The 20,165-nt window shown below is 44.0% G+C and overlaps 1 protein-coding gene and 1 pseudogene across 1 annotated transcript; both read right to left on the reverse strand.

Annotated features, from left to right (window-relative positions):
- Positions 1-12,891: 12,891 nt before the first annotated feature.
- Positions 12,892-16,111, reverse strand: LOC142955280 (uncharacterized; annotated as a pseudogene).
- On the reverse strand, positions 12,892-17,647 carry LOC142955281 (uncharacterized). The gene is made up of 3 exons (XM_076096742.1): positions 16,545-17,647; positions 15,796-16,443; positions 12,892-14,279 (listed from the first exon to the last, which is right to left on the reverse strand). The coding sequence occupies exons 1-2, from the start codon at positions 17,645-17,647 to the stop codon at positions 16,305-16,307; spliced, it is 1,242 nt and encodes a 413-aa protein (XP_075952857.1). The 3' UTR covers positions 12,892-14,279; positions 15,796-16,304.
- Between the last annotated feature and the right edge of the window lie 2,518 nt (positions 17,648-20,165).

A 20,165-nucleotide genomic window follows, 5' to 3' on the forward strand; every position in this document is an offset into this window, starting at 1 on the left:
CATGCATTTATTGTTATATACCATCATTTGTGATAAAGAGAGGCATCTAAAGATAAAGTGAGCAGAGAGAGGAGCATTAAAGACACAAAGCTTTTCTATTTCTGGTTCTCTTGCAGTGTTTTCTCCTTTTGAAATGGGAGCCATACGAGCTTATTCTCTAAATTTGACAAAACATGTTCTGTTTCTGGGGCTTTTCTTTCTTTTCTTTTATGAACCACAGACTTTGTGCCCGGTCATACCACAAAATTCATATGCGCATCCTTGAAAAAAGCTACAATAGACTACTGTCGCTGCTGAGCTAACTTTTAACATGCTAGCTAGCTGATAGCGTGCTAGTGCTAGTCAGTCAAAGTAGCTTTGCCATACTAGATGGCTTGCCTAAGTCGCTAACAGGACAATACGTTAAGGCAGTTAACTCAAGGGAATGCTATCCACACCTGACATGCGGGCGTGGCTCCGACAGAGCAGAGTGATACAAAATTGAGTGGTGTGTCAAGCTAATGTGATAGCTGCCTCCATTTTGGATCTCCAATCCTTCAAAGCTTAGCACTGTCAAGACAGTATGCAGCTGCTTAGCGGCATGGATTTGATTTGCATGTGTAATGTACTGATCAAGTGAAATGAACATGATTTCTGAATTCATGCTCTTGTAAATGCTGGTGTGACCGAGCCCTTCAGATGGTCATTCTGTCATTTCTTTCTGCCCCCATATTTAAACTATTCTCATCATCGTGCTCATTCCGAATGAAACGTGTTTCGTATAGCAACAAGCACACACACACACACACACACACACACAGCTGTACTGTCAATAAGAAATGTACATATATTTTGTTGCCTCTGTAACTCAGCCCTTCTCTGGAAACTGTATGTAGTGACTGTCAGAGGAAATCTTTCACAGATTTTGAAATTCTATCCCAAACGTAAGTCTTTTACCATATCTTGACGTAACATGTACCACAAAGCTCTCACAAGGTTTTTCAATCTGACACACGTCTGGTCTATAATCACAAACTTGTCCAATCCTTTCCTTCCTTTGGAATTCACTCATGGTGTTGCTGTTTGTGGTGGATTGTGTGGAAGCCAGGTGTCTGTGCATCCAGCTTGTGGTCATCATCACACTCCAGTTTCCAGCTTCACGCCCTCCATTAATGTTCAGGCAGTGATTGTGATATTACGATGTTATTCCCTCTTCTTTAGATTCTTTTTGCTTGTTTTTTTCGCCCTATGGAGGCTGTGATCCTGTTGCCAGGCGTGAGCAATAGAATAGCTCCCTCACGAGGTAATTTCCTCACCATTGACCCATTTCGGAAAGGTGGCTGTCCCTTCCTCTTTTGTAACATGAAATAAGACAAAAAGATGGATTTCTGTTTTTTTATTTTTTTTGTTTTGTTTTGTTGAAAACTATATCAAAGCATTATATGATAGTGTTATTTAATATGTAAATGGTATTGCTATACATAAAATAAAATATGGGTTTTGATGTCATTTTCTGATATCATTTGTGTGATAATATTTTCTCCAATAAAGCTCTGTTGCTGTTGAACATCCAGTGAGTTTTAAGCTCTGGTTTGTTCCACCAACTCCGAAAAAAATATTTGACTTGCTTTAGCATAAAAAATGTTTTCCCTTTGTTACCAGCTACTTGTTTCTAATTTCATTTCACTGGGACATTACTGAACCCTTTTATTTAAATAGACATTTATTCTCCTGTTATTTGACCGACAGATGATGCCTCCATTGTTGTTGAAACAAATCATTCACTACTTAGTAACGGGCTGCACATCATGAACCTGCTCCTGATCAAACTGTTAAAAGGGATATTCAGGACATAGATGAAAGACGAAGGACACTTTTGCTAATGAAAACACTGTAGGCCAAACAATGGGGAAGATGAGTACTGTAAATCCTTGGGTCTGATTGGCTGTTGCTACATGTGATTAATCATGTGATCCCTTAAGAATTCCTCTTAAAGGAGCAATATACAACATTGAGAGCATTATTTTTTATCATCAAACAGTTATGATCTATGTAAAGATATAGTGGAGTATAATCTCTACCTGAGCAGAGAATGGAGTCTCTCTCCTTGTGTGTTTGTTATCGGAGCTTCTCCTTCATGTGTTGCCATAGCTGGGCCGGCTTAAGTGAAATTCTTAGACATTTAATAAATAGGGACCCAGGACTGAATTGGAGCATTTTATTTATTTGTAAAAATTAGGAAATCCTTAAGAAAAGTACTTTTTCCTACAAAGTCTGGACCTATCTGCATCCTTCCATTACACACTTGTAAGTGCACCTGTAGTGTTAACAATACGGTTGGCCAGGGCAGGTATGTATAGAGCCACTCAAATGTAACTCCTCATATGAAATTCACAGAATTCTGTCCATCTTAATACCCAGAGTCTTAAACAATACAAAGAAGATCGGGGTATGATGGATTCAGTATGAATACAATCAGATGTCCACACAGTAGTGTGTTTCTTCATAATGTTCATTACCCACATTTATATTTATCACATTAGCTGCTGAGCTAAAAAATAAAATAAATCTGGTGAGTTTGAAAGACAAACGATTTTAAATATATACGATTATCAGTAAGATCCATATGGAAATAACATGGGTGTGGTTGGACTGTGGGAGCTAGCATTGCTAGAGGGATAACACCAGCGCTTTATTGTGCCCTTCTATGGTAGCCCTGAGAGGTCAACACACTGCAAATTCAGAAACCGTGCAGCATTTTAAAAGAAGTGCTGCAAATAGAGAAAACTAAAAGTGTGGCACACAACTGAAACAGTTTCCAGAGGACTCTAATTGGAAAACAGTGTCATTAAACCTTGCCGCTATCCCAGCACTCACCTTTCCTCTCTGCTAAATGATGTATTTTACCAGGTAGAAAGTAAACAAGACTATAACCAACAATATTTACTGAGTTTAATCAGATTGATGTATGCAGCTACACAAAGAGGCAAGCTTGTGATCAGAAGTTAATGTGTCTAGCCACGTTTCACATTCAGAGCAATGGGATGTGAATTTCAGGGTGACTGAGCCATAAGGCTGCGATGACAGCTTCTGTGATGCAGCCGAAACACATCACCTCTGGTATCAGCTATTGGCTGATGCAATGCACTGTTAACACTCAAATCAGCGTGCCCCTTCTGACAAATTGATTCCATAGCTCTGTGCGGCAAGTAAACAAAATACATTACCTACAGCATTGTAAGCAATAAAGTATGAAACATGTTTTTTTCAATAGCTTGTATTAGTTAAATACAAAACTTGACTTTTATTGATCATTTTAATCTTTTCTGGAAACCTCCTGCCTTTTCCGCCCTGATGGCATCCACCCACCTAGCTTGGGGTCACGCACTCTATCTGATAATATGTTCTACTCCATCTTGACTTCACCATTGGCTACCCCACATCGCATTTCCTCACCTGGGCCCCGTTCCTCGTACGTGGTTCAACTAAGTCGATCAAATGTCCTATTAGCAGCCTAAATTAACCCGATGATTGAAATCAGGCTATCTCGGTTTCTCCAAGGCTGATCCGCTCTCAAACACTCTCGTTAATTCGAACCAGATGATCAGGATCAGGATAATTGCGCGTGCCCGTCCTACTTCAAAAGGGGGAAGCGTCGATCACCGAAACCATGATTTTCTAACAGTACAATGGCAAATAAACTCAAAGAAAGAGCCTCTTTTTACTCCGCTGACGAGCAGGAGATGATCATGAACGCATATGAGGAATTCAAGACCATAATCACGGCAAAATCTAACACTACCACCCAGGGACGTTTCTAGGATTCAAAGAAAGGGGGGGCTTAGCCCCAAGGGGAGTGGCATGTTTGGCAGTGCATGGCAATTTTTTTTGGGGCCCATTTGGGGCCATGGATATCCATTGTTTCAGACAGTTCATAGATTGGTTCAATCAGAAAGAGTGTGATTTTGCTCTGTAGTTTTGCTTTCATTCAGTATATGATAACACAAGAGACAGAATTTCAGGGTCATAGTGAAATTTGACAACACAAATATGAACGTTTCTCAAATAAAGAGAGAGAAATAATTTTCCTGCTTGTAAAGGAAAGACGGATAAACTAGCTTTCATATCCGCGTCACTCCCAAATCCTAAAGGGACCGCACACAATGGATGGAGAGTGGACCTGACAGTGTCAACTTTATATCGTTAAGTATGATGATGGCTGTTGGATTGTAATTTGAAGGGGGAGAAAACATACAAACCAGAACGCACGCACATATGTAGCATGTTAGAGTTATAAATAACTTGTCCATGTGAGAAACAATAGTTTAATTTAATGACATCACCAAAATAATTTTTTTCTTTTTTTTTTTTTAAAGCCAATAATGCCAAATTATTTGGGGGGGCTGAAGAACATTTTAGGGGGACTTCAGCCCCCCTAAAATAGGCCTAACGACGCCCCTGTCAATGTATGCTCCAGAAGGTCTGTAAATAAATGATTCCTTGTGGGCAGAATGGATAGCGCTCGTATAGGAAGTCATCATGATGTGATAACGGATCTTGGCGATGTGGAAGAACTCTCTCCCTATAAAACGCTAATCTAACTAATATCCTCCATCAGTGGATCTCTGAGGAAGGGAGCTGTACATTAATGCAATAGAGGCTTCTTAGTTTGCTCAGCTGGTTTTAATGGATCACCGTGTGTCTCACTTTACATGCATTTCCGGAACTCCCGTATAACCCCCCGTATATGCGCAAGCGCATTAGACTACCGTATATGACAGGAGCTGTCATTTTTTTCCGGGGGAGTGGCAGCTTATCCAGCTACCTTCAGTTAGCCTGCGCTGGAGCAGGTTCAAGCTTATGGATGTGTTGCTATGGTGATTTTGCCAAACTTGCTTCGTGGAACCGAAAAGCCTGACTTATGTATCTTATCCTGAAAATGATCCGGCTAACTCAGTTAGCCACGTACGAGGAACGGGGCCGTGGTAGCCTGTCAACACAAGCACTCCCCTCCCTCCTACAAGCAATAGTAGCTCCCCCTGGCGGCTTGGAGGGTCTCCTACTACTCTTTCCCTATTCCCGTCAGAATCACAGACTCTTATGGTCGGGTTCGCCGTGTTTAATCGCCATTAAAATGTGTCTGATTAATGTGTCTGATTGCTCTGTAGCGAACAAGGCTCACATTTTTAATGACTTGTTCACAAGTCATAATTTGGCTTTCTTATTTCTGACTGAAACCTGGCAACGGAATATGGAATGCATCCATTTAAATGAACTCTGCCCTGTGGACTGTTCTTATGTTGGGACACCGCGTTTGACAGGCAGGTCTCGCCGTGGTCTGGAAGAATCAGTTTCCCTGCCAACTGAGGAGCACAGAACATTATACTACTTTTGAACTACAGCTGACTAAAGTGGGCCGGCTAAAGCAGTTTTACTGTATTTTAATTTATCGACCTCCAGGTCCTGCAGGTCAGTTCTTATCAGAGATCACAGACTTTCTGACCTCTATTATCAAGCTAGACAAAGTGTTATTGGTTGGTGATTTTAATCTGCATATCAATGACACTACAGATTGTGTAACCACTGAGTTTCTTAATACAACTGAATCTTTAAATTTCACACATGTTTCCAGTGCCACTCACAGGGTGGTCACACCCTGGACCTTGTGGTCTCTCTGGGTCTTGATAGTGATCATATTCGTTGTGAGGACCTACTGATCAGTGATCATAAATATATTTTCTGTGATCTCTCTGTAAATGCTGACCCCTTGTGTCTTAAATGAACATTCCTCTCCCACATTATTACTCAGAGTACAGCTGATCAGTTTTCAATGCACTTCTGCTGTGATATTAACACAAATCTCAACGGTGTCTCAAGGAAAGGACCAGGGCTGCCTACAACCCTTCTCCGTGTCTGCAGCCTGAGACGGAAGTGTCGCAGGACCAGTGGTGGGCCGTCAGGGCCTGCAAGGCCTTCTCTGCTGGCCTAAACAGAATCACAAAGTTATACCTATTTTATAACTTAATCATTTTTCTTAAATACACTACATGTATTATAATTTATAAAAATATTTTTCCCATTATCTTAGTTCCTCATTGCACAGCTACTGTCTTCCTCAGTTGCTCTGCTTCCAGTGCAGCTTGTTTTAAGTAGAGCTTTTATCCAATCAGATCTCACCTCTGTGTCTCTAGGTAAGAAGAGAGGCCCGAGGCCTGCAGACTCACAAGTGAATCCATGTGCACTTTAAGTGAATGGGGACGATATTGTTGATTGTCATATTCTTCAACCAATCAGATCTTTAGTTTGACATGTTGGGCGTATTCTTTGACGTATCAGAGCCTGCTCGCCGGACCTATAATGACGTCAGCATTAGTGCAGCTCAGTGTCCATGTGTAGCTTTGCCGCGAGGTGCAGAGTGTGCTGTGATTGGTCAGTGGGCGAGCACGTGACTATCGTGAACCAAAGCTTAACAGCAGAGGCATGTCGGATAGTGAATCACGTGATGCAGCTCAGCCAATCAAATATGGGCATTCTGACTGAGTGAGATGCACCATGACACAGGGGGCTGAGACGAGGAAAGACACTGCAGAGCAGTACGTACAATGCTCAAGTTGTGAAAGTAAAATCATAAAACGATCTCTTTGTGCAGCGACTTGTCATTAAGGAGTGATGGTGGGTCCTACAGCCAGACCAGCTGAGAACCACTGTCCTCCATGAGTGATGGTGGGTCCCACAGCCAGACCAGCTGAGAACCACTGTCCTCCATGAGTGATGGTGGGTCCCACAGCCAGACCAGCTGAGAACCACTGTCCTCCATGAGTGATGGTGGGTCCCACAGCCAGACCAGCTGAGAGCCACTGTCCTCCATGAGTGCAGAAAACATTATATTTTCCTGAATATAAGCTTCTGCATTTTCCAGATGCTCTAGTACTATTCAAACGTATTGCAAGTCTTGTACCGAAGGTTACATACATTTAATACGTACATAGTTACAGCCTTAGAAACTAATAATGACTGTGGCGCCATCATGTGGTTATAAGGTGGTATTTCAGCTGCAGGACAACAGTGAAGGCCCAGGTATAAAATGCACGGCCCGCCACTGCTTTTAATAATGTAGTAAAGGAAACTCGAACTGCTTACTTTGCTAAATTAATTTCTTCTTCAAAGAGAAAAATGTTATGATAAAATGACCATGCTCTTCTGTTGACGATTGTATCAAGTTCCTTACCTATTTCATTTATTAGGTAATGGCTATGAGGTCTGGTATTCAGCCTGAGATTTGTTCATCTACCTGTAGCTCCTCTTATTCTCCTACTGTTCTGGACTCTTTGCAGCCTATCAGCCTTCAAGACCTGATGGACTTAATTAAGAAAACAAAGCCATCATCTTCCCCCCTGGATGTTATACCATCCTCTCTAGTTCTGAAAGTTCTGCCAATTATTGGCCCTGCTGTGACCTCTATCGTTAATTCCTCATTGTCTACGTAGGGGTCTTAAACTCATCTTGTGACACGTGTCACATTGTGTTTTTTATGCTTTTAAATTTCTGCTCTGTTATTAGGCACTTTGTGATTTTTTGTCTGTGAAAAGCACTCTATAAATAAATTTTATTATTATTATTATTATTTTCACTCTGGGCCACATCAGCATCACGGTCACCCTCAAAGGGCCGGTTGTAAATGTAAGACTGTATAACTGTAACTACTCCTAACATATTGGTAAATAACTGTCTCTGCATTTGATTATTGTTTATTCAAGTGTTAAAGTATTGTACATGCAGTTATATAAATGTAACTTAAATCCTTTTAATTTAGGGTTAAGAAACCCACATTACTCTATCAAAGATCAAACTATTAAAGAAAATAGCAAAGACAAATATCAAACAAGTTATTACAATAACTTTGTTCAAAGCTTAAAATCCTTTCAAGGGTGCGTTTGCACAATCCCACGTGAAGTATTTCATGTGTTGTAAAGACACGTTTAAAGTAGTCTTCAATGTACTCACAATACATTTCATGTCAAATCTACAGTAACCAGCCAAAGAGCTGCTTCTATGACTGTGTGTTTAAGTATCTCATCATTATGACTTTCTATCTCATAACTTCGACTTTCTATCTCATAATTTCGACGATGGGGATATTTTTATTATCAAGTCTAACTTTTAATTATTTTTTTTATTATTTTTTTTTTATTATTACATTTTTTTTGCTGGCGGATTCGCGGGCCTCATAAAATGACGTGGCGGGCCAGATTCGGCCCGCGGGCCTTGAGTTTGAGACCCCTGGTCTACAGGAAGTGTCCCTTCCTATCTGAAGCATGCCACTATCCAGCCTATATTAAAGAAACCCAACTTAGATCCGGCTTTTCCCATGAACTGTAGGCCCATATCAAAACTGCCTTCAAAAATCTTAGAGAAAGTGGTGGCCAAACAACTTACTGCTGTACTGGAGAGGCACAATATGTATGACAAGTTCCAGTCTGGGTTTCGAAAACAGCACTCTACTGAAACCGCTCTCCTGAGGGTTTCGAATAATATTTGAATGTCTTCTGATGCAGGTGACTGCTCTGTGTTAGTACTTCTGGACCTCAGTTATGCGTTCGACACTGTAGACCATAACATCCTGATTAAGAGGCTACGTGATTGGGTGGGCATATCTGGCATAGACTGGTTAGACTGGTTTTCTTCTTACCTCTCTGACAGACGTTTTACGTCTCTGTGGGAGACTTTGTGTCTGTTACCTCTCCATTGTCTTGTGGTGTACCGCAGGGCTCGGTTCTGGGGCCTCTGTTATTTTCTTTATATTTGTTACCTTTAGGACAGATTATTAAAAAGTTGAATGTTGCGTATCATTTATATGCAGACGATATTCAACTCCGTCTTTCCTTCAAACCTAGTGAGGCTTTCCCATTATCTAGGCTCCTAGACTGTGTCAATGCCATCAGAGACTGAACGGCAGAAATTGCTTACAACTCAATGCTAATAAGACGGAGGTTCTAGTTATTGCACCAGATGAAGTTGTCCCTACGATCAAGCAGAGTATTGGTCCACTCTTCAACCTGTGTAATCTAGGGGTAATATTTGATCGATCCATGTTGTTTGACCCCCATGTTAAGCAGCTGTCCAGATCTTGTTTCTTCCACCTAAGAAATATCAGTAAACTGAGATATGTAGTACCAACAGCTGAACTAGAGATGATCATAAACGGCCATATCTCTTCACGCATTGATTATTGTAAGACACTTTTCTCCTCACTCAGTGTATCTGCTCTTAACTGTTTGCAGGTCATCCAGAATGCTGCCGCCCGATTACTCACTATGACAAATAGACGGTCTCACATCACCCCCATACTCAGATCTCTTCACTGGCTCCTTGTAGCATTTAGGATCCACTTTAAAATTCTCACTTTCACTTACAGAGCACTACACAGTCAGACTCCTGCTTATGTGGCTGAACTACTTCACCCTTATTCACCCGCCTGCACTCTCAGGTCAAACGTGTTACATTTTCTGTCTGTCCCACGCACGCGACTTAAGACCCGTGGTGACTGAGCTTTTGAGGCACTTTAGCACCAAGGTTGTGGAATGCTCTGCCTGCACCCCTACGGTTTGCTGATTCCGTGAATTTGTTTAAACATCACACCTGTTTAGACTGCCGTTTGGGTAAAATTCATGCTTTTAATCCACGATTTAATTGTGTACTTTCTGTTTATTGTACCTTCTTAAATACGTTTCATGTTTTGAAAACTGTTCTTGTAAATGACCCTTGTATGGTCACATTGTGTTATTTATGTTTGAAAGACCGCTCCTGTTAAGCACTTTGTGACTTTTGTCTGTGAAAAGCGCTTCATAAATAAATCTTACTTAAATCCAAAAAGAAAAGGTACTGTAGTGTATCTGCAGACACTGCACTCCATTTAACCAGTGTTGATATCTCTGAATATAGCTTGAACCGTGGGGCGGTTATGAGACAATGTGCCCCTGGGCACAGACATGCATAAGGTTCCACCATCTATATGAGCAAGACACAGAGGTTGAGGTGTTTTTGCCTATTTTTGGGGAGTTTTTGTGTCATTTCATTTCTTCTTCTGTTTGTGGTTGTTTTGTCCCTTTTTGTCTAGTTAATGTGTGTCTCTTTGCTGTTGCTTTGCATCTCCTTGCTGTTGTTTTATGTTTATTTGTGGTCATTTTGCATCACTTCATGGCTATGTCTTCAAGTGACATTTTGCAGGTGAAGGCCAGGAGGGGCCCTGACACTTTGGGCTCCTGGGCCTGTCTGGCAGGAACGTTCAATAATCCATTCATGGCTTGAACTAGTGCTATTTAATTCAGTGGTGTGTTTGTACACACACACGGCTGACACTGTGTCACAGAACCAGTTGCCACACCAAAGGGGTAGAGAGGTTCAGGGAATGTGCAATGGAACATGTAGAGGTATCAGCTGGCCAGAGGAAACTCTGTAGAGGGACAGAATGCCAGCAAGACCAGATTCCAGATTCACCACTACTGACTGAGGATGGGTGGGGGCAATTGGCTCTGTTTCTGTTGTTGTGACAGACAGAATAACCATTCCCAGAGCAACATATCCCCTGGGACTTATCATTTCCTCCCACACATAAGTGGTTACCCTTTCCCTTCCAACCAATTTCTCTGTAAGTCACTCCTATATCGATGCAAACTTCCCACTCAATGTCAGTCCACTTGCACACAGAAGCTGATAGCAGTCATGTAACCTGGGTGATCAGAATATGGCTGCCACCTTTTCACCGTTCCCACCTTTGTGTTGTTGTCAGAAAGTTGAAGACAAACTGCTATCTCAGACTTCAGTGATCAAGTTATCACAGTCAATCTGACCTCTGAGAGTTTCCATTCTCTGCGCTCCAGCAGAGAGCAGCTTCACTTCTGAATCCTTCAGGTTGTCGTTGCAGGTCCAGCTCCCATAAACTGTCTCCGAAAGGTCACAGCCACTCAGCCTGAAGTAGAATATTAGCTATCACTCCATCTGACAGTATGTCATATATATTGTCTATCATCTTGTTCCAGCTCTACACCAAAGTTATGCCACTGTTTATGGTGTTACAACTGAATGAAATATCAAACTTAATATCGAAGGCTACACCATTCCATCCAATGGAAATGTTCTCGATGTCTTGTGCATTATTTTAGACACACTTCCCCAAAGATTCAGCCTGGGGACGGTGAGTGCTGAGGGGTTTATATTTTTACCCCAAAGGGCAAACGTAGTGAAATGTCAAACTCCAGCAGTCTGATGGCTGCAAACAATTTCAGCTTCCATAATTACTGCTTCTCCTGGTGGATAAATTTGGTTTTCACAAATCTTGCTTTGGGGCGCTAAGACGGCACTGCATTCACTACTTTATCGAGTAGGGGATCACAAACCAGCCAAGGACTGAGCAGCGACCCAGCAGGGATGACCCATGGGTCAGCCTGGGCCCCGTCATGTGGACTGTGTCAATTCAGTTTCCAGTTGCCTATGTTTACTAAAATGATTGATGTAAACTTGAAAATGAAAATGTAATTACATTACATTACAAACGTATCTGTCCACGTTTGATTGTTTCAACACTTGTCTGGGGTGCACAAGTCAGATATTTGGACCATTTTGCCAAAGCTAGCTGTATGAGTCGTTTCCAGAAGATTCCTCCCTGCTCCCAGGTTCTCCCCCTGTGAATGACATAATGACATCGTAAACCCTCGTGAGGGCACGCTCAACATTGGTTGAAAATGGAGTAGACATCTGATTGCCCTCAGAAAGTTCCCTATCGAAATTATTTTTGTGAATCAAGCAACGTCAGCTGTACAGTCACATGTTGACGAGATACACTCATTTAGATAGAGGACGTCGTTCAAAGGACGTCTCATTGAAGACCTTTGCATAACGTGTGAGATCTGGACCGCTGCCGCTTTTGAAGGCGAAGCAACTGTTGTGTCATACACAACATTTTGTTAAAAATAGTCATTAAAAAACACTGCATTGTTTAGTATAAAAATGAATCTTTAGTTTAATCAGGGAATCTATTTCATACTTACTTTCTAAGCCTAAATCAATGTCCTCAAGAGATTTTCCTTATAGACCTCAGTACCAACTTCCATTGCATGAGCAGTTTACTAATCTCAACAAGCTGAAGCATGTTGTCTGTAAACTGGTAATATATTCAATGAACACTGATATGAATTTAGTGAGTTGGTCCAAATCATCTTGATATAATATCTGACCCATGTATCTGACTCATGACTCAGGTGGGTTTATGTTAGTATTTCAGGCTTCCCTGCCCCACCTGCAGCTGCATATTTCCTTAGACAGCCTGAACCTCATAGATGGGATTCTGAATTCTGTCTTGCAAAGAGGTACTCATTGTTGTCCTCCTTTGTTCAATGAGAACGCCTTTGTTCAATGAGAAACACAAGTGATTTAGTCTTCTCCCTGGTGAGAAGCACTGGCACTTTCTGACCCCTCTTCCCTCTGATCACCAGCCTGGCCTCCACACTCAAACCGTGTTCCAGTTTGGAGAAATGCTGCATAATGTCCTCATTTGTGTTGTCTGTGGCCGTGTCCCTGGAGGTCAGCAGAAACATTTTTGCCACTGCACCTTGTTGCCTTCGGTTAAAAAGTATGGTAGGTGAAAAAAGGGCCTTCACTAAGAGTCTTGAATGCTCTCGGGTTAGATCCTTCCAAATCTCATTTTGGCCTCCTCCTCTGTGGACTTCAGAACTGTATGAAGCATCTCCACATCCTCTGTGAGTGGGAGTATGCCTCTTCTGTTCCACCAGCCACATTTCAGTTAACGAGCAGATCAAATTTGGATGAAATTCAAGGAAAACACAAATAGAAAAGGAGATTATCTTTTAATATCAATTATTCATTTCACTAACAAGGATCACGCCAATAACAGTATGAGTTTAGAGGTTTTATTGCGTAATGAGATGATTGTAAGACTGGAAGAGGAAGGGGTCGAGGGATGAAGGGTAGGGGTCGAGGGATGAAGGGTAGGGGTCGAGGGATGAAGGGATGAAGGGTAGGGGTTGAGGGATGAAGGTAGGGGTCGAGGGATGAAAGGTAGGGGTAAAGGTAGAGGGATGAAGGGTAGGGGTAGAGGTAGAGGGATGAAGGGTAGGGTAGGGATGAAGGGATGAAGGGTAGGGTAGGGATGAAGGGATGAGGTGGGGGACCGTTGGTGTCCGGCGCTGGTAGGAACGGAGACTGGTGGGTGGGGGCCGTCTCTTAGGAATCTCTGGCGGTGCAGAGTCCCCAAAAATAGCCTCACGAGGACAGATGCCGGTGGGCGTTTCTGATATCGTTCGGGTTGGAGCGGATGTAGGAGAGGTACGCGGTGGAAGACCAGCGACCCAGAATCTTAATGATGTGGTCTGGAATTCGCCGGAGCGGAATGAATGACCTGAGTAAAACTCGGGGGGTATTCCTGATCTGGCTAGTATATAGCGGAAGTGGTGGTGGAACCAGGGCCGCGTGGCCCCATTGCCTGTTTTGGTGACGAAAAGGGGATCTAGCAGAGAAGTTTGGCTGGCTGATCTTGAGATTAAGTAATCTCGGATGGGTTCATACGGACTCAGGTATGTGTCTAGACGGAAGAGGTAGATAGGCTGAGGCGGACCGTGCTGGTTGGTCTTGCTGCATTTGAGGTGGTAAATGACGGTGTCGGGAGGATGAATTGAGATGTCGGACATGGTGGCATGTCGTGATGGATCGTGGTCGGAGTTTGAGGCGGTGAACTTGGAGCAGCGAAGGAAGCCAAAAAAAGCCAGCAAGGACATGGACTCGAGTACTTTGTCCATGAAGGGAGAGAGGTAGCCAGAGCGGAGAGTATGGATGCAGCAGGTGAGAAGGTCCGAGGTGAGGGGCAGATGTTTAGGCATAGGCCGTGGTTCGGCTTTACGGAGACCTTTGAGTAGCATCGCTATATGCGAGTGGGTGGAGGCATGGCGTTCCAGAGGACAGTTTTGTGAAAAAGTTAATGCCGCTTATGTATACCCGTATCGTGGAGGTTTTAATCTTAAGGAAGGAGTGGGCAAAAGTAATGAAGTTTGTGAGGGTAAGGATGTCGAGTGATGGGAAGGGAAGGGTAAAAGAGGCGTGGAAGGATTTGAAGCGTTTCCATCCGGTGAAGTATGATGAGAGTGTTTGGGGGGCGACGCTGTTGAGGATAACATCTTGAGAGGCGGAGATAAGGTGTTCCAGTTGCGGGGTCAGTTGAAGATGGTGGCTGAAAACGGTGGGACCGGAGTCGGCACAGGGTCTGAGGTTGGCGCTAATCGTCTGAATTTCTGGAATGAGAAATGGGAAAGTGAATCAGCGATGGAGTTGTAGTGACCTGGTATGTGGGAGGCTCGGATGATGAACCGGTGCTGGGCTGAAACCATGGTTAGTCTCCGCATGAACATTATTATTTCGAGACAATGTGACCGCCCTTTATTGATGATGTCTACTACGGCGCTGTTGTCCGAGTAGACGGCAATGGTCTTTTTTGACCATTCATGCCCCCAAAGAATGGCTGCTACAACTATTGGATACATTTCGGAGAGTGCGGAGGAAGGAGTAAGGGATGAAAATTCAGGCGGCCAAGTGGCTGAGAACCACTTGTCGCCATAGATGCCGCCAAAACCGATGGAGGGTGCTGCGTCTGTGTACAGCTGGATGTCTTTCGGCTTGGTGACGTGTTCGTCGTAGAAGAAGGAAATGCCGTTCCAAGAGGAGATGAACTGGTGCCATAGCTTTAGCTCTGTCTTGCATGCTTTGTCGAGTGTGACGTGGTCGTGGAGCTTTGTGACAGAGGAGGCGACTGAAAGGAGGTGTGACGAGAAGGATCGGCCTTGGGGGATGATGCAGATGGCGTAGTTGAGGTGGCCTAAAAGCAAAAGGGGTTGGTGTTTGGTGCATTCGGGGGCCAGTAAGAAATTGGAGATTAGTAATGAAATCCGGTCGATTTTCTCAGTAGGTAGGGATGCTTGGAGTGAGACGGAGTCGAGGGTGATGCCGAGGAATTCCAGGGATGTACTGGGACCTGTTGTTTTCTCAGCGGAGAGGGGAACACCGAGTTCCTGAAACACGGTGGTTAGAGTGTGGAGGCCGAGTGCTGGGGAGAGGACGGTGGCGTGACCGTGAGGAAGTCGTCTAGGAGGTGGATGACGTACGGGAGTTTATGGACGTTTATCAGGATCCAGCAGAGTGAAAGGTAATCGAAAATTTTTGGGCTGCTCTTGCACCCGAAGGTCAGGCGCACCGAGAAGTAATAAGCACCCTTCCAAAGGACGCCGAAAAGGGGCCAGTAGTCGGGGTGGATGGGGATTACTTTAAAAGCACTGGTGATGTCTGCTTTAGATAACCAGGCTCCTGGACCTGCCAGGCGAATGAGGGATGCGGCGTGATCGATAGTGGTGTACTGCATGGAGTAGTCCGGGCTGGGGATTAGACTGTTGATGCTTGGAACTGTGGAGCCGTGGGGGGAAGAGAGGTCTATAATTAGTCTCTTTTTGCCTGAATATTTTCTAGTAGCGATGCCGATTGGACCGATTCTAAATATAGGGAAAGGTGGGCTAGTGAGTGGGCCTATCATAAATACGTCTTTGACTTCCTGGGCCAGGAGTTTGTCGACTGTGTCGGGTTCAGAGATGGCCGATTGCAAATTTTTACAAGTGAAAAATGAATCTGTCTTCACCTGCACGCCTGGGTGGAAGCCATGGGTAAGACCGTGGATAAGGAAGTTTGTGAACTGGTGGTCTGGGTGAGTTTTAAGGGCGGAAGCTAGTGCGTGGATGTTTATTGGTGTGTTGAGATACTTACACTTGCGGTGCTTTGTTGGTTTATGGGGACAGGTTGGTCTTGCATGGGCCCCCCCGCAGAAGGAGCAGGTGTGGAGGAAACGGCAGCTGGAGGATTGGCATCCTAGGTCATTGAAATTGTTGCAGACCATCCTCCTGCCCTGGAAGAGGATTGGTGTACCTCTTTTGTCCATTCCTCTGGGGGGGACCACCGGAGGTGGTTGGCTGGTTGATCTCTGGTTTGGGGGTGATGGATGATGGGGGGAGTAATGGAGGCAGGCTTCGGTAAACAGGGGGGCTTCATTTACGGGAAGCTGGGGTGGGGGGCAGGGGTGCATGTGGTGGCCGGATGGGAGGGTGCGCCGCAGTGCTCGCAATTGAGAGAGGCATGAGCTGCGAAAACTCTGCAGTACAGTTCTGGGTCGAGTGTTCCCCAGTATGTTCCCTGGTTGAACTGCTGCACGTGACCAGCGGCTTCGGAAGAGAAAAGGATGTGGTAGTTGTAGAACCCTTTACCTCTGAACCGCAAGGCTAGGTTGAGTATAAGTGCCAAGTAGTCATCCAACTCGGCCCTGCGGTCAGGAAAGACGGAGCAGATGATGTCGCGGTATAGAGAGAAAGAGTAGGCAAATTCGGTCGTGGTGAGTTCCTTGGATCGGGTGGGGAGTGGCTGTGAGAGTCCAATGGGTCCAAACGCGGTGATTAATTCCCTCGGAATAAGGGGATTGCAGGTGGATGGATGAATGAGTTGGGCAAGGTCGATATAGTTACCTGCGAGAATCTGCTGCCTGAGCATGTGTGGCACGGGGGATGGTCGGGTGGATACTAAAGGCCGTACTGGGGGTAGTGCTGTGGCTAATGTAAAGCTGGTGGGTGGAGGAAGAAGAGTCGGAAGGAAGCTGGGGTTGGTAGCTGGTGGACCTGTGAAAAAAGGGGGGTGCATTTAAAGAGGGATGGTTAGTTGCATATGGGTTATGGGGAGGGGGAGGGTAGGGAAGGAGGGGGGGAAATGCAGAGACGGGAGGAAATGCAAAGTTTTGGCTGTTGGCTCCTCCGTAGAATCCTGCTGTTGGAGCGCTCTGTGTGGCTAAGGTAGCCGGTGTCGAGTTGGAAGGAAAGGCAGGAGCGAGGGAAGAGGAAGAAATGCTGGGATGAAAGGAAGCATGTGCGTGGATTGGAAGTGGGGGGGGGGGGGGGTGCGATACGACCTGGTGCGATACGACCTGGCCCTCTGGAGGGGCTGGTGTGGATGACTGGCCTTGTCTGTCCGCGTTGTGCGTCATGACGTCATCGACGTCGCGCCTGCCGCTGCGCGGGAAACCCGGAAATGCTCTGGTGGCTCGGCGATCGTGGGAGGTGTGTTGCTGAGCGTCCGTGAGTAGTTTGAGAAGTGTAGCTTTCCTGTCGGACTGATGGAAACAGATATTGAGTTGGGTGAGTGCCTGCTTCGGGCGAGCGACTGTCCTATCGGAAAAGCGGGATGTATGGGGGCCATCGTAGTGTTGGCGTGGAGGAGGAGGGTCGCTCTGGTTTTGGCCATCGTTCGAGCGGCTGGATCTCGAGCGGGTGGAAGAGCGGCGTTGTGGAGGGACGATGTCCCTCGGACGCCGGGATCGGGATCTCCCCCTGGGGTTGTTGGACGGCGAAGGACCGACGACATCGGAATGGTCCGAGAATAGATGTCGGGAGCCGCGGGAGTCGTAGATGGTTGATCTCGGCCGAGTTTGCTGGCGGCGAGAGATAATAGGAGACGGTGCCGTCTCCGGGATTCCTGGTGAATCGTCTTCGAACAGGTCGTTATCAGAAGGATTGAGGGAGATCTCCAGGTCCATGTTGTGGGGTACGTGGTATTCGGCTCGGGAATCGTACGTCATGAGAGAACGGAGTCAAAGAGGAAGTGAACGGGTTCGTTTGAGCTTAAATACTTGTGCCGGGGAAATGAGCCGGGTTCTGGGCGTGGTCCCGTTCCTGAACTAAGTTTATAAAACTACATTTAAAGAATAATACACTTTGTTGCACATTTGAAGGCATAATTGTTCATCAGCAATGTGATTTGTGCTAAAGTAAATGCAGTGAATGATGAGCATTGAGCAATGTTTCTCAAATGAATGATTAATTGACTTTGTGTCGGTATAAATCAAAGGCGGAAAATGATAATCTTTTTTTCCCCAAAAATTGGCCTTAATGTCACCTGAACATGTTTCAGCACCTTATATTTTAAGTTCACTAGTCAGACAGCAGCTTTTTATAGTACTCATGTTGACCCCGGACAGACTAACATTTAGTAATTAGCAACTTAATTCTGAATCAATCCCACATGGACAGGATGTAGGGTAAGCGTTCCTATTAAACCCACTAAATCTGCTTTTCAGAATTTTTTTATATATACTACCCCAATTTTGTTCAAATGAAAGTCTAATTTATACCAATTTTCTAATGTATTTATTATGTAATTTGTCAAAATATGTCAAAAGTCTGGCATGGGTTTAGGTACGGGATGTAAAACTATATATATGTAGAAAATCTATCAAGGACATCACTGATAACCAGTTAAACTAGAGCCAGATTACATTCAGATTATCAAAACATAGTCAAATAAAAGAGTAAACTCACATCTTGGAACAGGTCCCTGAACCCATGGAGCATGTGCAGCTTGTCACCATAAAGGCCAGTTCCTCCTTCCCTCCCTCCCATCGTGGCATACATGGCTCAACACTGTGACACTCTGGCAGTGGGGAGATTGCTATCAGATAATTCCGAAACAGTGAGAAACCCCTCATGAATGCTTCTCTTCCCTGAGAACTGTACTGCAGCACAGTAGTTTGTAGCTGTGATCCATGACAGCAGATACATTCTGTGTTTTGTTTCCTAAACCGTTGAAGTGCGTAGTTTGGGAACTCCCAAACTACGCACTTCAAGTCAAAGATTTAGTTTATGAGGAAACAAAGTGAAATGTAACTCATTGACACAACAGAAAATCTCAAATTGATTTTCAAAACAAAGGCTACAATGCACAAGAGAGCCTTTGAGTGAGGGTTCAGGAATAAGGACTGAAATGCAGACTCACAAGAGTGAGGCTGAGGAACAAGACAATCTTAAATTGATGAAAGATTTAAAAGCGGTATGGCAGGCAGGGAGGTCTCTAAAGAAGGCAAGAGGTCATGCACGCAGGCAGGTCAATCAAAGACAGGGCTCGTCTGTAGGGAGCAGGTCAGTGGGCGGGAGACTGATGAACTGATGGACTAGGGTGAGAATGACACTGAGAACAAATGGTGGGAAGGTGAGAAAAAGGGTCTAGAAAGACCAGAGATGATTAAAGTCTGGCAACTGGAGAAATGACCTTAGAAACAGATGAAATGATGAAACCATGACACTTTGAACATAACAATTATACAGCCTTACAATCACATCCAAGGAATACATTGGAAATACCCAAAGTAATACTTGCTAAGAATACAGACTGTTTGTGAGGCTTTTTGAGAACAAACACCAAAAGAGGCTTTTTCATCAGTTGAATTGTGTAGGTGTCCTCACCATTACCAAAAGTGCTCAACTAAGGTGCCAAAAAACTAATTTTGTGGCATAAATATGCACTTCAGAAACCCCTGAAATACACTCTAATGCAATAGTCCTGAGATGAATTTCAACTTTGTGAAAGGTCAATGTCCTGATACTGTGAGACCTTTTTCTATTGAAGTGGCTACAGTTGATTGTGGTGTTGACCTGCTTTATTTTTTTAAGAGCTTTCCAATATGTTGTCAAAAATATTAGGAAAGCATCTGGGACTCACTGTGGCAATCGAATACATAACATAAACCACATGAAGTTAAAAAGAAATACATTTCCTGCACCTTGTGGTGAAGGTGACTTAACCTTATGACCTCATTATTTCTAAAATCCTGGCAAAAGCCTCATCTTCTGTTCAGCCCCCGAGCTGCAAATCAAACTCAACACACCCCTGCATAATATTGCAGTAGTAGCACTGAGTGGTCCTAATAGTCTTTGAAATTGTTCAGTAATTATTCATGTTTCAGTATGTTAATAGTATTCTTCAAGTCTTTAGCACAATACCTAACTTTCACAGAAAAACTGTAATGTTAGCAGAAATCAGTGCTCAGGAAGTATTTTCGATCCTTGACTTCAGTGAAAGTACTAACGCCACACAGTAAAAATACTCTGTTGCAAGTACAATTCTGCAGTGACAATGTTACTTCAGTAATTGTTTGCAAGTATAATCAGGAAATGTACTTTAAACTTACTTACATACTATTAAATATTACACCAATAGATTATTCATAATCATACATTGACATAAAATCTGGATTGTTGTTGTAGTTGGTTGAGGTGGAGCTTATTTCTGAAACATTTATTTTCTTTGTTCACTGTCTGTCA

The sequence above is a fragment of the Anarhichas minor genome, unplaced genomic scaffold (genome assembly GCF_050575085.1).
Source record: "Anarhichas minor isolate MPS153535 unplaced genomic scaffold, ASM5057508v1 ptg000023l, whole genome shotgun sequence".
Taxonomy (NCBI): domain Eukaryota; kingdom Metazoa; phylum Chordata; class Actinopteri; order Perciformes; family Anarhichadidae; genus Anarhichas; species Anarhichas minor.